Raw genomic sequence first — 15965 nt, forward strand, 5'->3', positions numbered from 1 at the left:
CACGGGCGGTATATTGTTACTCGCTGATAACGCGATATTTTTCGCAATTATCTGACGTAATCACGACTCGATACAAATTCGCATGAGGTCTGGTTTTTAGAGATTTCGTGGGGACTTCACGTTTCGTTGAAATTATATGTAACCACATTTCGCTACAAGTTTTGATGACGTATCGTTGTTGTGTATCGTCGTTCGCTCGTTTGATTCATAGAATATGCGATTTATTCTCGTAATGACCTACTTGTGATGAATCAGACGTAATTGCGCTTTTACGAAAGCACGACGTGGGTGCGCTCCATTTATTCGTCGGAGGACACTAATTGCACTAATTTCGGCATACGTTAATGAACGCGTGCGTAAGCAACGGATAATTCGACCCAATTGCTCGCGATTCGTATGCAAGTCGGCCGAGTCTCGTTCAATTAAGAGCGAATTTTGCTACGAAATCGGCTCCTGGACGCCGACGTCGACAGTCGGCGCGCAGTTTCTTCGTGATGATCCAGCGAGAAGGAATTCAAAGCGAAGCTGGATGATGAACACCGAGCTTCGAATTCGTTTCTCGAATTTCTCGTTTCAATAACGTTCCATCACGATCTCGCGTTGCTTCTCAGTTTTCGCTGCATTTTGATTTATTGTGCATTTCGTGCCAAAGTATGAAAAGATAATCGTGACTCAAGTACAATGAGAGAAAGATTCTTTCTAAATATTTTCTTGCGTCTCTGCTCAAGCTAGAAAATGCGACGAAGAGATCGTTAGACTTCGAACAGATCTCCAGGGAAAATTGCAATGGATAGCATCGCATTATTGGCAAAGAACAAACGAGAATGTTCAAGGGGACATCATTATCATCATCGATCCATAAGATCACTGTAAGAAAGACAATTGCCTTAATGCGGTTTTTGTGAAAATGAGCGTGGACAGACTTGCATTTTAAATTGCGATTATTTCGAATATCCTGATTTTTATCCTCAATGGAAGAACAGAGCAGCAGAACGTGATAGGACGATTTGTCGAATGATCACTTGCGATCAGGAAAGAAATCAAGACTGTGCAATCGCGTCGAGATTACGCTAAAATTCCTATCTAATTTACTTAACGGCACGAAGATTACCTTGACCGTTCTGAAAGCGGCGTCAAATCAAGGGGCAAAAAAAGAGAGTCGGTAAAAAGTGGAGTACTACTAGAAGCAATCTGATCACCGTTAAACGGACAGATCGCGAAATGTTACGCGGCGCGTGTGGACTACGAGGCAATTCGATTATTTCTTGGACCCTCGAAGTGCAGTGATAACGATAGCTCGCGATCGTGCACGAGATCTGCATGGTGATCGGTAAACTAAAACGTTATTCGGTATGCCGTAGCACACCTTGGTGAAGTAATTTCGAAAGCGAAAGTTACGAGTCCAAGGCGTGACTGAGCTGTGGTTGTGCGATTCGATTTTCGAATCAATCTTACAAAGTTTCTTGGAGGATTCGCTTTCAGCGTGGCGTGATACCACCGTGATACAGCCTTCTTCCAGAACGTTTCAGGTAGGTTGTTGATCACGCTCTCATGCACTAAAGATCATTGCATTAAATGCGAATTGTATAACAGCGTAACGTAGTCGTGATAACGACCAAATTTTTGAAGCGCAACGAATCGGAAGATTAATTCGCGAAATTAACTTATAAATCAAGTTTCAATCAACGCGCGTGCGGTCCGTGCGAAAAAAAGTTTAGAATTTCTAAACTTTTTTAATCGTGACTCCTTAATCTCGTTACGGAGGAATGATGCAACGGAGAAGTTCAAGTTTAATGTATGAATGCATCGTAATTTAATCGCACACGTAACAAGCGACGTGCGTGCAGACCATAAAAAGCTATGCTACTGCGTGTAATCCTGCTCGCGTGTGGTTAGAGTGATTAAGCACGATGGATTTTTAAACAATGTTTTAAACGCTGCAATTATTAATTGTTTATACAGACGCTTTAATTAAGGCATCAATAATGAATGACCTATTGTATAATAAATGACAATGGATTTTTTCAGTAATTTTCTCAGACGACTTTATTATAGCACGATAATCAATAATTTATCGCGCTTATTTATTACAGCCGACTGCACGCGATGCGGGATCAACTGAGGAACAACTTTTTATAATCAATTCAATATTATACTTCAAATGCAGCAAGTCGTTCCTGAGATATCACGCAGTTCTTGTTGCCTATATTTAGGAAACGAATTTCCTCGTTCGATTGTGCGGATTCGTCAAATATGTAGTAATGTGTGAGATTACTCACCTGCCATCCCGTTACGTTCCGTTACGTTCCGAAATCTGAAAGAGACAATATTTACTTTGCATAAACCTAGAGTAAACTGCAATCGCAAAATCACTCGAAATCACATCTCGAATTCGCAACACGCGATTAATCGTACTCGCAATTTGCGTGTCAAACATGCAGTTCAGAAAGTGCCACTCTGAAATATCATCATATTAAGTATGCAAATTAATTCGGTGTTCTTTTGCAAAGAAAGTTTGAAAAATGAGCCTTCATTTACTTTCTTTTTTCTTCGAGAAGGGATTCGTCAGCTGCATGATAGATGAAGGAAAGTACTAGAAAATAATAGTGAATATTTCGAAGACTGAGGCCCGCTTCTACCAATGCCGTTTAACTTTAACCGTAGTTTAACTCACTCTTCGTCCTTTTCTAACTACCTGCCTGAGAAAGAGACGAAGAGTGAGTTAATCGACGATTAAATTAACTGAACTTTGGTCGAAGTGGCCCTGATATGATTAATATTCTTTTATAATAAAGATAACAATTTTAATTTCTTCAACAGAAACAGCGAATTAATTTGCACCCAGTAATTTCTTCCCTACTACAAATTCTTAAAATTAACTTTACATAATTAGCTCTATAATTAGTTGCAAATTAAAATGGACGTTCCAGAGTCATGAACTCGTGAAAAAAAAATTAACCTATTTACCACGTAAGAGTGAAAAATAAATTAACCTGGTTGCCACGTAAGAGCGCGCGTGTTGAAGGCGCTTCAAAATTAAACAGCAAAATAAGAGCGGGTAAGATAAACTCGGTAAACTGACGCGTGAACCCGAGGGGTGTGCATTGCAGATTAGATTACGCGGCTCCGCTGCGCCACAATGGTCAACAGAGTCCAGAAACGTCCGAAAGGCGGCGCCACGTCGGTGATCTCGGAAGCGCGCTGTCGCGGCAACGTCACTTCCGGGGTAATCTGCTTCACATGCGGCGTGTGCTTCATCCTGAGCCTGACTTGCACCTGTCTAGTGACCTTGGTCGTCCTGCTGGACCAGACCGCCGAGGCGGCTAGTTACGGTGAGAATATTATGGACGCCAAAATGACAGCGAAATTATCCGCCGAATGTATTTCGAATTCACTCGTCCTCGTTTTCAAAATGTATCGAGCATGCGGAAACTCTGCCACAGATCCGTTCCCTTCGGCTCCAATATTTTCCTGCACTTTCTGCGCTTCGATTTGAAGTAAGCGAATAATCGGGTGTTCGAGGGAAGAGGAAACAAAATGAAGATTGAGAGAAGGTGCAGGGAGTGCAGCTGAAAAGAGCAGACCTCGAGTCTCGTGACAGTTTGGCGGCAAATTAAAAATCCTGAGACCCAAAAGTTCTGTATTGTAATTATCTATGGCCATAGCGATTGTTCCTTTCGGAATATTTTGTGCTGGAGATAATATCAGATGAATGGTCAGACAATACTTGCCAGCTGTGCACTGATCTTTATTGTATGTGAATGATAGGAGCATTATCTGCGAATAATAAGATAACAAAACCTTTGCTTTAATCGACCGATCTGGCAATTTATTAGTTAACAATAAAACAGGCGCCTGTGTTTTATTGTTAACTAATACATTGCCAGATCAGTCGATTAAAGCAAAAGTTTTTGTTATTGAATTCTCCTGGTGGAACAAAACTAATTATTTTAATTATATAAAATATTGGTGTCCTCTGCGTATAAATCCTGACAGACTAGAGGCATGCACAGATAATGCTTGCCGCCCGTGCACTTTATTTGTGAATGATAGGAGCATTATCTGCGAATAATAAGATAAGATATTGATGTTCGCTGTGCATAGACTCCGACAGACTAGAGGCATACACAGCAATGATGAAGAACTTGACGGATCCTGGTGAGAGCTTCAGATTGCCCAAGGAAGTCAGGCCCATGCACTATGACCTTTTCTTGTACCCGGATCTGGACAAGGGCAAGTTCTCCGGAAACGTAACTATTCTTCTGGATGTACTCGACAAGAGGAGGACCCTTGCTCTGCACCAGAAGAACCTCAACATCACATCTGTGAGCCTGAAGTCTTACGATCTGGCGGAGAACGTCGAGATTAATATTTCATCCACCAGCGAGTCCACGAAGAATGAAATGTTTGTGGTGTCAACCGAGAACGAGTTCAATCCGGGCTTGTACAATTTGTACCTGGAATTTAACGGAAGTCTTGAGAATAAGATAGTTGGATTCTACTCTAGCAGATACCAGCAAGCCGACAATAAAACCAGGTATTACACAATGAATATAACAAATAATAATAAATAACGAGTAAGCTTGTCGTTTAATCATTAAGTACACACCTGTCAATAAAACCACGGTTTATTTTAAAAAATTCCAAAAGTTCCTGGAATGTCATTGAATCATGATTACAATATGTATTATACGGTTTAATTTGCAGGCTCATCGCCACTAGCAAGTTTGAGCCGACCTACGCCAGGCAAGCTTTCCCATGCTTCGACGAACCCAGTTTCAAGGCGAAGTTTACGATTCAGTTGGTTCATCCTAACGGTAATTGCTACAATGCCTTGTCCAATATGAATGTGAAGGTAAATGGGTTTTTCAGTAACGTTATAGTTTATAGTTGCCTTTAAAATCGTTATAGCTGATTGAAAAACTATTCGTTTCTGTAGCACACCGTAGTGGATCAGCCAGCGCGGGGTCTGACAACAGTGCACTTTGCGGAGAGTGTACCCATGTCGACGTACCTGGCTTGTTTCATCGTCAGCGACTTCGTAGCCGTGACTAAGATGGCAAGGGGCTTAAACGACCGAGAATTTCCAGTCAGCGTTTACACCACGCGACTCCAGCCGGACGAGAAGAAGTACTTTGCCCTGGACGTCGGTGTGAAGGCCATCGAGTATTACATAAACTTGTACCGAATAGATTACCCATTACCAAAACTCGGTAAGCGATACGCGAGTTATCAGTTCTTTATTCATTGAGCTGAGGCGTGGAAAGTTAATTTAATTTTAATATTAACTTTTAACTTCAATATTAGAATTATTAGTTATTTATTTATTATTTTAATTTCAATATTAACATGACATAATTATTGATTTATATAAATCTCTGAACTGATTGAGTAACTGATCTGTTTGTGTTACGTAGATATGGCCGCTATCCCGGATTTTGTGTCCGGCGCTATGGAAAATTGGGGCATGATTACGTACAGGGAAACGGCACTTCTCTATAATAACTGTACGAATTCAATCATCGACAAGTACAACGTGGCCATCACGGTTTGTCACGAGTTGGCTCACATGTGGTTCGGAAATCTTGGTAAGTATTACCATGCGACACCATTCGTCAATTACGAATTGATTAGAACATGCCGTATCCTTGTCTTTTTAGTTACCATGTCCTGGTGGAATGATTTATGGCTCAACGAGGGTTTCGCTACGTTCATGTCGTATAAAAGCGCAAATGAAATTCTGCCAAACCAGAAATTTGTCAGTTCTCTTCTTGATAACGTGCGATCTAATGGAACAACAAACGCGAGAGGAGATATTTGTATACTGATGCTCTTTTCAGATGGAGAAATTTCTCGCCGATGTCGTATACTCGGCGTTGATTGCCGATGCACAACTGAGCTCTCATCCCATTGTTCATGACGTTAAGAATCCGGACGAGATAACATCCGCTTTCGACGAGATATCCTATAAAAAGGTACGACTGCGTTACTCGAGAATGAGAATGATCATTGGCGATGTGATTTTCTCTACCGATTGATTTCAATTATCTTTCACTTCAGGGTGCATCGATAATTCGCATGATGGAGAACTTTATCGGGCCCGACGTTTTTTACGGTGCAATCAGCACCTACTTGAACAGGTACGCGTACGCGAACGCGGAAACCGCGGATCTTTTCAGCGTGTTGCAGGACTCGGTTGGAGACAAACTGAACGTAACTGCCATAATGGACACTTGGCTGCGACAGGAGGGCTATCCCGTCATCAACGTGACCAGATCCGGAAATAAGTTTGTGCTGAACCAGAAACGATTCCTGGCCAATGTAGACGCCGAATTCGATCCCTCCAAGTCGGATTACGGGTGAGCTTCGGAATACTAGTTGAGAAGCTTGCCTGAGACTTACCTGCGTAACGATGTCACATCTTACAGATACAAATGGACCGTGCCCATCACTTATATCACGAACAAACAGAAACAACCTGCTGTGATGTGGTTCGATAAAAATGCGAGTGAAGGTACGCACTTCGTAATGAAGGACTTCATAAGTTACGATACGATGGGAGACTTCAGCTCTCCCGTTTTTCTGCGTTTTGTCTTTCTGCAAGATTTTGTATCTTCTTTTAGTACTGATCGACGCCGAGCAAGATACCGAATGGATCAAATTAAATGTGGAGCAAGTCGGCTATTACCGTGTCAATTACGGTATGGATGGCTGGAAAATGTTCCAAGACCTGCTTCGGTCTCAGCACATGGTATGCATAATTTTGTCTTATTTAATATAAAATCAATACAAATCGATATTGATCTCGACAGTTTTATTATTTTCTCATTGTAGTCTATATTTTTATTAATCATTTTCACTTTTTTTTACTGTATTTAATCTTTTTCCTCTCTCTCTGTAGAATTTCTCAGTAGCAGACCGAGTAAATCTTTTAGACGACGTCTTTAATCTGGCTGAAGCTGGCGAGCTGGACTACAGCGTCGCACTGAATATAAGTCTTTACCTCAGTGAAGAATACCAGGCTATTCCTTGGATAGTCGCGAGCTCCAAATTGAAAACAATAGACACTTTGTTATCCGCCAAATCGAATTCGATTTCATCACTATTTCAGGTAACGCATCAAATATCGTTGAAATATCTTATTTATTTCTGCCATTGTTGAAATCATTTTGACTCGCGTGTCGAATTCTTAGGCGTTCGCCAGGAAACTTGTAAAACCCATTTATGACGCGAGTTCGACTGTCAATGACACTCTCGTCGTCATCGAGGACGATAATGCATCGTCAACCGTCGTCGACGACAGATTGCGAAGAACGGTGCTCGAGTTCGCCTGTGCGATGAATTATACGGACTGCCTGCAACGAGCGGGATGGCTGCTGAAGAAGTGGCTGAATGATCCCAGAGACACATGGCCAGATCCCAACATACGTTCTGTAATTTATTACTACGGTTAGTCCGTCTGACTAATTATCATCATCGATCCTATCGTATTTGTAGAAATTTTTAAGGCAACGTGAGTTTCCCGTCAGGTATGCGCCACGTTTCGAACGAGGCCGACTGGCATCTCATGTTCGATCTGTTCAAACGCGAGACTGATCCCAGCGAGAAAATCGAACTGATGAGGGGCTTGGCAGGCATACGGTCCACTGCGATCCTGAAGGAGTCAGTATCAATCTGTGACAGCCTAGTTTTACGTGTGCGTTATTCAAGATCTTATTCAAGTAATAATTTCTGGGTTTCAGATTCATCACCAAGGCTACCAATACAGAATACGTTCGCTCGCAAGATTTCCTGAGCTGCTTGATACTCATCTCCGGCAATCCTGACGGTACGTTGCTGGTGTGGGACTGGGTGCGCGACAACTGGGAGTTCCTGGTGGATAGGTACACGCTGAACGACCGATATCTGGGTAGCCTCATACCGGCCATTACACGATCGTTCGCCACGCAAACGAAGCTGGACGAGATGAAGGCCTTCTTCGAGAAATACCCAGAAGCAGGTGCCGGTGCATACAGCCGCGCCAAAGCTCTCGAGACCGTCTCGAAGAACGTCAAGTGGCTCGCTAGGAACGCCGAGAAGCTCGAGAACTGGCTCGTCGCGCACGTGGAGGACTATTAAATCGGGTGAACGTGCAAACATACCAAAGACCATCCTCGGGATGGCGCTCTGAGTGGACTTGAAGTCTAACAATTGAAAGAAAAAATTTTTTAGCCATGCATGCGGGCAATTAATCGTGATTTTATATAATATTGCGACTAATGTCGCGCTACTCTGATGAAGAAAGCGCGCTCGAGATGTACCGCAAGTACATCGTCACGTGAATCGTGACACCAGTTTGCATTTTATGTGAAATATACATATTTCATGCGATGCGTTTTATTAAGGAATAAGAAAGAGTATCTTGTACTCAAATATACTTTATACAAATATAATTTTCTGATTAAATACGACTCGTTTGTTCGGCAATTGCTGTTCTTCCAAGTTTGGACGGCGAATTGCCTCCCAGGATGCAACAGACGAAAATACGTCAAGGTCGGATCCATTGCGAGATCGATTTGTATTACACTTTATTTCTCTCGTAAATTGGTTTAATGCGCGTTCGATTGGTCCGATTATTGCCATAAATGAGGTAATATAGATGGCAAGAAACGGTTTTAATTCGCGATGCTCCGCGCGACGATACGTTCGAATATATCTCACATACGTATTGACCACGCGCTTTTATTTATTTCACGGAATATTTCATTTTTCACCCTTCTCCGCAACGAAGTTCCGTGAAAATAAAGAAGAAAAATCAAAGATCCGTTTCCGCTTGTAATTTTTCCGAAAGTCTGCGTGATCAAGTCGCGCGGTGGAAATCACATTTTCGCTCGCACAACAAAACGATCGGTTTTATTATTTCAGTTTGCGTTGGCGGCGATCGAAAATAAGCGCGTGTCTATTTCGTCCATTTCTGGTGTTGCAATGGTCAACGGAAACGGTGAAAATATTTTTGCGAGATACCGACGAGTTTATCGAGAAATGGAACGGAGAATCGTGGGCATCGTTTCCCCATTTTATTTGCACTATCGAGAGCTGCAACTGACCAAATGCAGAATCCAACGGCAAAAATACCGAGTCAGGAGATGCGAAACAGGCCTGTGACGTACATCACATTGATATGATATTGTAAACAGAAGGCAGTTTTGTAACAATATGATGTCGCGATGACGAATGCTGGTATGCAATTAATTGAAATATGTGGCAATTTCGCAGCGGCGCCAACGCAAGTAATCGCTTTTATTCCGAATACCGTAGTTCAGAGAGATATTATTTGTAATATACATGTTTGCACGTACGTTCCCTCTATTTCTATTTTTCGTTATTTTTCGTAGTAATTACAAAAATGAGGGAAACTGTCACGATTATTTTGCAGGTTTTGCTCACATGTCGCTGCGACAAATCCGATCGATCCGTGTGAAGCGAAACGCGGTGGAACGGAGGGATGGAAAAGTTTTAATTACAAATCTGCGGCAATTCCGCGACTAAGCGGAAAATATGGATTTACCCGGGCACGCACGACTCGCCTAATTTATAAGGCTGGTAACGTAATTGAGCAAGTTTCTCCGTAACGGACATTGTGTCTGGTTCATTTCTCCCCGTGGATTTCTCTCGTTTTAGCTCCAATTTTGAAAATTAAGCTTTTTCTGGTTGGCTTTACCGCCCATATATTTTCCAGAGCCCTTCTCATCACCGCATTATTATGATCCACGGTACCGGCTAACATCAAAAGCTCCATGAAAATGGAAATGGCTCTATTATCACGCACAAAAGCAATAATAAAAATATTATCATTTCGGTCTCTCTTTTACTTGTGACACGACTTCTCGCACGAGCAAGAGGCGAAAATTTACATTTTTAGAGAGACAAGCTGAATATTTCACAGGAATGAGTCTTCCATGACGTCACCGCGCCTCCGCGATAAAATCTTAGCATTTTATATCTCTTGGGTCGTTTTCTACAAAATGTATACAGCCTGTTACGTGAACGTGTTTCAGAGCGAATGACAGAAGTCACCGATTGCAAGATCGCGGGAGAGAGGCCTGAAGCAGATTCCGCTGATGGAAAGAGGATACGCGTGCCTTCATTCGACAATTTGTTTACAGAAAGCAAACTGGTGCCAGTTTAATGCTCTTTCTGTTTCTACGAGCGCACATGTGTCGTTGGATTAGCGTCGTGCGTGCTGCGTAATAAATCATTCACATGATTAAACGTTCGCCGGCGAGTCTCCGCGCGAATCTCTGCGCTCGATTGAATCTTTTTCGCGTCGCAGTCCATTAGAGGAAAAGATATTCGGTTATAGGTCGTTTTGCAAGAGTAAAGCCGATAAAGTGAACTGTGTTATTGTCAATTAAACCGGCCATATCTAAAATTCTCAGTGACCGTTTTATCTCGGAAACAACTCACTTCCAGTGATAAAACTTTCTCGCGAGCTTCCCTGGGAATCCTCTGCAAAATTTTAATCGTGCTGTAAAGGGCTACAGCCCAAGTCTCATTAAAATATTTATTTATTTTTTAAACACCATCGAGCTGATAAAATATCGATGTAACGACGTAATTAAAATTTTAATCGTGCTGTAAGAGGCTACCTGAGTCGCGATTAAAATATTTATTTATTTTTTAGATACTATCGAGCTGATAAAACATCGATGCAACGACGTAATCTGACAGTTGCTGGATACTTGGCTGCTATTTCCTTTCATTAACGTTGCAGTTACGTCTGCGACGCCCTTAAAGTGTGTTCTCATACGTCACGTCAGTTGCGGTCACGATCGAGTCACCACGGGGGTTGAACTTGGCAAACCGAAAGATCAAGGATAATTCGTAAAAGACATGACAACAAGAGAGATCGTTTATTCTGGAGCAATTAATATCGACTGCGCTCTCCTCTCCTCTTTTCCAGTATCAAGGATAGCTTCACGAGGATTGAGCCCACCCCTTTTTTGCACTGCGAGACAAAATGCGATTGGATCGACAGAATCACCGCTCACCCTCGCTCAAGCAAGTGCCGCGTGATGTATCGAGCAAATTACACACTGGCAGGACAGCAAATTATATCGATGCGTTTGCGTGACCGATCGCGATCATCGAACGTATTAACAATTTATTGCGGCGATACCATTTGTTCATCCCGTAACATTTGTTCTGACGTTCATCGGAAAGGATTCCTTCTCCGAGCAGAGTTTTTTCGGACCGATCGCTTTTTCCTTTTCCTCGGTGTACAATTCATTCGTGCTCGCAAGAGCATTGCCGCACAATTGATCGTACCCTACTCGACCCCCAAACCCTCGCAGTTTCCTTCGCTTGGAACAAAACATTTGTCGATGCATGCTGTGTCTTCTATTTGACGTTCACGAGTGTACTCGTGGTTCCCTCGCTGTTCCCTTCGTACCAAGCAAACGCGGGAACAGTCAAGTCTATTTTCGATCGGGTCACGGTCTTGCCCATGTCTATGCGAACTTTGCCCGACTCATGGCTTCTTTCCGTACTCGGAATCGACCGTTCCTCCAGATCGTCCAGTTTGATTGTCCAATTGCCTCACGAGTGACTGCTGCAATCTGACTTGTGCATTGTGTTTTTGCAGGATCGATCGAACCAGCGGAGGAGAAAAGCCATGAAACGAGCGTCGACGTGCTGATACAGCTGGACGACCGGATGATCTCGCGGATCAAAGGACTTGATGTAAAAGTCGGCCAGTCGTCTGCCTGTTCCCGCTCAACGACCGGGTATCCCGCGGGAGAAACTTCTCCGAGCGCTGGTGGTTATTATCTCGAGACACTCGGCGATTCTGGCTTTCATCCCCAGAAACCAGTGGGACTGTACGTTAACATAATCGTTCCTTTACTGCCGTGGAAAGTCCTGATGGAGGCTTCCTGGCAATCCGTTTCAGATTGCGGATGAAGTAATAAAGGGTGCGTCCTGAAAGAAAGCGAAGAGGATATCGAAATTCAATCTTCAGTCTATTAACGACCGTGCGAAATTCTGCACGCGGCTGGAAGCGAATTGAGATTCTTCTTTTTTCCTTTTTCTTCTTTTTCTCTCTCCGTAGTTTCTTCTTTCGAGTTCGAGTAAATTCAAGCTTGTGGTAATTAATATTTATTAAATATTACGTTATTGTTTACTGGATATTATATATTTTATTATATGTTTTAATATGATACTTCGCGCAATTCTCAAGGCTGCGCGACTTGCTGAACCGAACCACGCAAGAAATATCGGGCAATTTGGCGATCAAACTTGGATCAAGCTTCCATTAACAAGAGGATAAAAGAAACATTGTACGCTATCGCAGCCGCTATAGTCGTAGCAGCGATACTCAGGGAAACCGTTCACTTAAACATTGAGCGGGTACTTGAATGGATGAATGGAAAAAAACGTTAAAATGGCATAATAAAAGTCGCGAAATAAATGGTTCTTTTAAGGGTACTCCAGAGGGTAGGTCGAACACGCTTCTCGTGTGAGGCAAAAAAAGGCAATTACGCGGTTTTCCGGTAGTGCAAAAAATTCTGCTTGATCGAGCTTCACGCTCGCGTGAAATACGTCTTGCATCTTGCAGGTCCAGTAGAAAAATCCGCACGGTCGATACGCGTCATCCGCACGCGATAAGATATACATACGGCGTTGCATTAGCGAAATCCATTAGCAGTTTTTCCTGATTCCGTCATGTTTGCATCTTCCTTATCTGCTTATTAATAATCGTATCAGGTTGGATCAGGAAACGAAAACGAAGAAGGGAACGCTCCGAAGTGCTCGAATGCGAGCGCGCGAAGGTAATTGTTGGCAGCGCGATTTAGTTTGAGTCGGTAAGTGATTTACGAGTCGCTTAGCTCGTTTCGTCGTAATTTGTTGTGATACGGTAAATAAGGGAATATCTCATTAAGCTACCGCTAATAAAGGCGGCGCGACGTCGCTCTTAATTAAATTAATTAAACCGATCAAGGATTTAGCCTGCTGCGCCCGCGAATTTCACACCTCTGCAAATTCATGAAGGCCCTTGTAAAACGTCTTTCCCTGTTGTCCACTCTCGCCCACCCCCTCGTCAAACGTTGTATAATATAATCCTGTGCACGCCGCGGATCTAGCGAAATTATATTCGCAAACTTCTACCCTTACTACCCTTAACTTGACATGGGCAAACTTCAACCCTCGCAGCAGCATGTACACACGGCAAGTTTATGATGGACATAGTTCGCGACGCCTGGCACCCCTACACGTTTCCCGCTAAATGAATGAATAAATTCATACGAGTGTTTCGAGGGTTTCGTGGGATTTTCGGCCCGGCGGCTGGTTTATGTATAATTACATCGTTACCGCCCTATCCCTATCGAAGGGTCGAAACGTGCGAGACGCGCCCCGGGAATATGCGATTTGATCGCCGACAAGACGCTTATCGCGATAAAGTGAGATATCGCCTCGTGAGGAAAGAAAAATACCCACATGTGAGAGGGTGAAAAAGTTGGATCCTGCCAAGCACTTTGAAGAATCGCCGACGGACTCTTTCCCCTTGCGCGCGTCTCGTCGAGGGTTAAATAATTCAACGGAAAGTCGATTGCCCGCGTTACCCGCGTTCTCCAATTCTTTTTTTTTCTTCTCTTGCGCACGACAGTTGCGAACTCTTGCAGATAATAATTCCACTTGGTTGCTATCGAAGCTGACAAATACGCGAAACGAGAGTTTTACCCTTTGTTCGTTCAAAGGAATATAAAAACGGTCATGAAACCGCCTGTTTCGAAAACGTTTCTCTTCTCTTGCTGTTATTCTACTATTTCACCGCAACGCGTTGACGATGTTAATTTATAGTTTGCGATGTGCGTCGTTCTGATTGTTCGGAGAGTCCAGAGAGCGATAAAAATAAATTCATGTTAAATCTCTCATTTAATCGACGGGGTTGTTGACGCCCATGCATGAAAAAAAATATATATATTCGCTGAGTACCTAATTGCTCTATTTTTTTTGTTTTTTAGGTTTTTCCATTGCATGTCATATTGCTCGTAAGTCTTAACATAAATCGGATTCGAACTCGATGCAGCATCACTCTGGATTTCGAGACTGCGTCGTGTCGACAACTTTAGCACAGCTCTCATAAGTTTCCTTCGACGAAATGAATGGCCCGCAGAGAGCTCGACAGCGTACATACATATACACGCCACGTCATAGAACCATTTTGGAATCTTATTTTTACGATAGTTCCGGACTATTCCAGAACTCTCGTATCTTCGAGAGTAAGGTCGAGGAACGAGAAAAACATGACGATTCTGTAATGCCACAAATGTACTATCGTCTTTGATTTTTTATTAATTATTCTGATAACAGCGCAAGCTGAAGTTTCGCGATATCGCACATTTAATGCAAATAATAATGAAAATAATTACTTACATCGTTTGTTGTAACAATTTTAAAAAAAGAATGATACAGTTAAGTTTCCTCTTCAGTTTACATACTGATCCAGTTTACATACTGACATTTTTATATGTGATTTATATACAAATATTTATTTTGTGTCCAATCTTGGTTTCCGGTTGATCGATCCTGTCAAAGTTCGCAAGATTCGTAAAATCGTCAAAGTGTTATGATTTACCGGTCGGTTCCAGCTTGCGTGTTCACGTGAAAAAGCGCACAATTCCGTTGCCGTAAAAAAATCTAGCCAATACTCCGGGTTAAGTAGGTAGTTTCTATTCCATCTGCGTCGTTCCCCATTCTTCCTTACACGGTTGAGCGATAGTTCCATAAACGGTAGAAGTGCATAAAGACCAATACAGAGGAAGTCTAAGTGCATGCTATTGGGAAATCATAACGGAGGGAGGAGGAACAATAACGGGAAAGGAACGATGAAATGGAATAGCGCATGTAGATCGCGTAGAATATAAGTGAACAAAATTCTAGATATCGCTAGTATGAGCTGCCGCATACTAACGATCTCTACATCTCTACATGAACGTTTACGATGTGAAAAGAGCCTTGTTTCTTCTCTATTTATACGAGTCTCCTTTCCAGATCTTGTTCGGCAAGTGTTCTTTGTTTTTTTACATAATTTATGCACCAATAGTCTTTTATTTAACTATCTTAATATTTGTTGCCTGTTGCTTAAATCAGATAACAACAGCTATACAGGGAGATACTGCGAATTAACAAATAAAGAGAAACAAACAAAACTTCTGCCATTTGCATAAAATGTTCGGTTATAACTCGTCTACTTTTTATTAATCCTCTTAAATTTTTTCAGAGAAACATTGATATTTAGAAGAAGGTAATGATATTTAGACATTGATATTTAGAAGACCATGACGATGGTCATCTGGTATATAGGCGTGAATAAAGGAATCCGGAAAAAAAACATGCGAATAGAGAGTTGAATCGTTGAGAACCGGATTAGATCGGGTGCACTTTATTATACGCGCAGACAAGGACAAAAAATAATGTTAATAGTAAGTTATGAAAAGTGACATTTTGAACATCACAAACATGGGTGCAAAATGTCGATTTATTATGAAAATAAAACTGAAAGAATTTTTTTCTGAGATCCAATTTATTTCATTATTCGTGGAACTATCAAAAAGTATATTTTTCTATTTCTGTTGGAATTTCGACGAAATATATCAAAGCACAGTTCAGCTGACAGAAAACGCTTCTTGTTTTTAATCGATGCATTTTGCGATAGAAATGAGTTTTTTTGTTGCGCCGAAGTGGAGGCTCAACAAAACGCCGAATTCGCGATCCGTATAAGTGGAGGGAAAGGTCAACCGTCGATCGAGCCGTCGAAGAGCGTTTTTTAAAAGTCATCTGGTCAGATGCAGAGACGCGAAAAAATGTCGACCGAAGGAAAATCGTTAATGAAAAATTATGGCATCGAGGAACGCCGCAATTGGCAATTAAACATTATTACGGCGAAGAGGGCAGGAAGTTCCCAAGAAAGCGAAAACGAGTCC

At 42.1% G+C, this 15965-nt stretch overlaps 1 protein-coding gene across 1 annotated transcript; it reads left to right on the forward strand.

Moving 5' to 3' along the window:
- The first annotated feature begins 587 nt into the window (after positions 1–587).
- Positions 588–8450, forward strand: LOC105283113 (glutamyl aminopeptidase). The gene is made up of 15 exons (XM_011345581.3): positions 588–1529; positions 3111–3332; positions 4105–4537; positions 4708–4855; positions 4940–5213; positions 5418–5588; positions 5661–5758; positions 5841–5975; positions 6061–6359; positions 6429–6514; positions 6624–6751; positions 6902–7111; positions 7194–7449; positions 7530–7662; positions 7743–8450. The coding sequence occupies exons 2-15, from the start codon at positions 3140–3142 to the stop codon at positions 8116–8118; spliced, it is 2940 nt and encodes a 979-aa protein (XP_011343883.1). The 5' UTR covers positions 588–1529; positions 3111–3139; the 3' UTR covers positions 8119–8450.
- Positions 8451–15965: the final 7515 nt, after the last annotated feature.

The sequence above is a fragment of the Ooceraea biroi genome, chromosome 3, assembly GCF_003672135.1.
Source record: "Ooceraea biroi isolate clonal line C1 chromosome 3, Obir_v5.4, whole genome shotgun sequence".
NCBI lineage: Eukaryota > Metazoa > Arthropoda > Insecta > Hymenoptera > Formicidae > Ooceraea > Ooceraea biroi.

What these genes read in the sequence shown, in the direction of transcription:
- LOC105283113 (XM_011345581.3), top strand. Translation starts at nt 3,140, where the DNA reads ATGGTCAACAGAGTCCAGAAACGTCCGAAAGGCGGCGCCACGTCGGTG. An exon ending in CGCCGAGGCGGCTAGTTACG is followed by an intron (nt 3,333 to 4,104) that starts GTGAGAATATTA and finishes CGCTGTGCATAG; the next exon opens with ACTCCGACAGACTAGAGGCA. An exon ending in TTCTGTAATTTATTACTACG is followed by an intron (nt 7,450 to 7,529) that starts GTTAGTCCGTCT and finishes GTTTCCCGTCAG; the next exon opens with GTATGCGCCACGTTTCGAAC.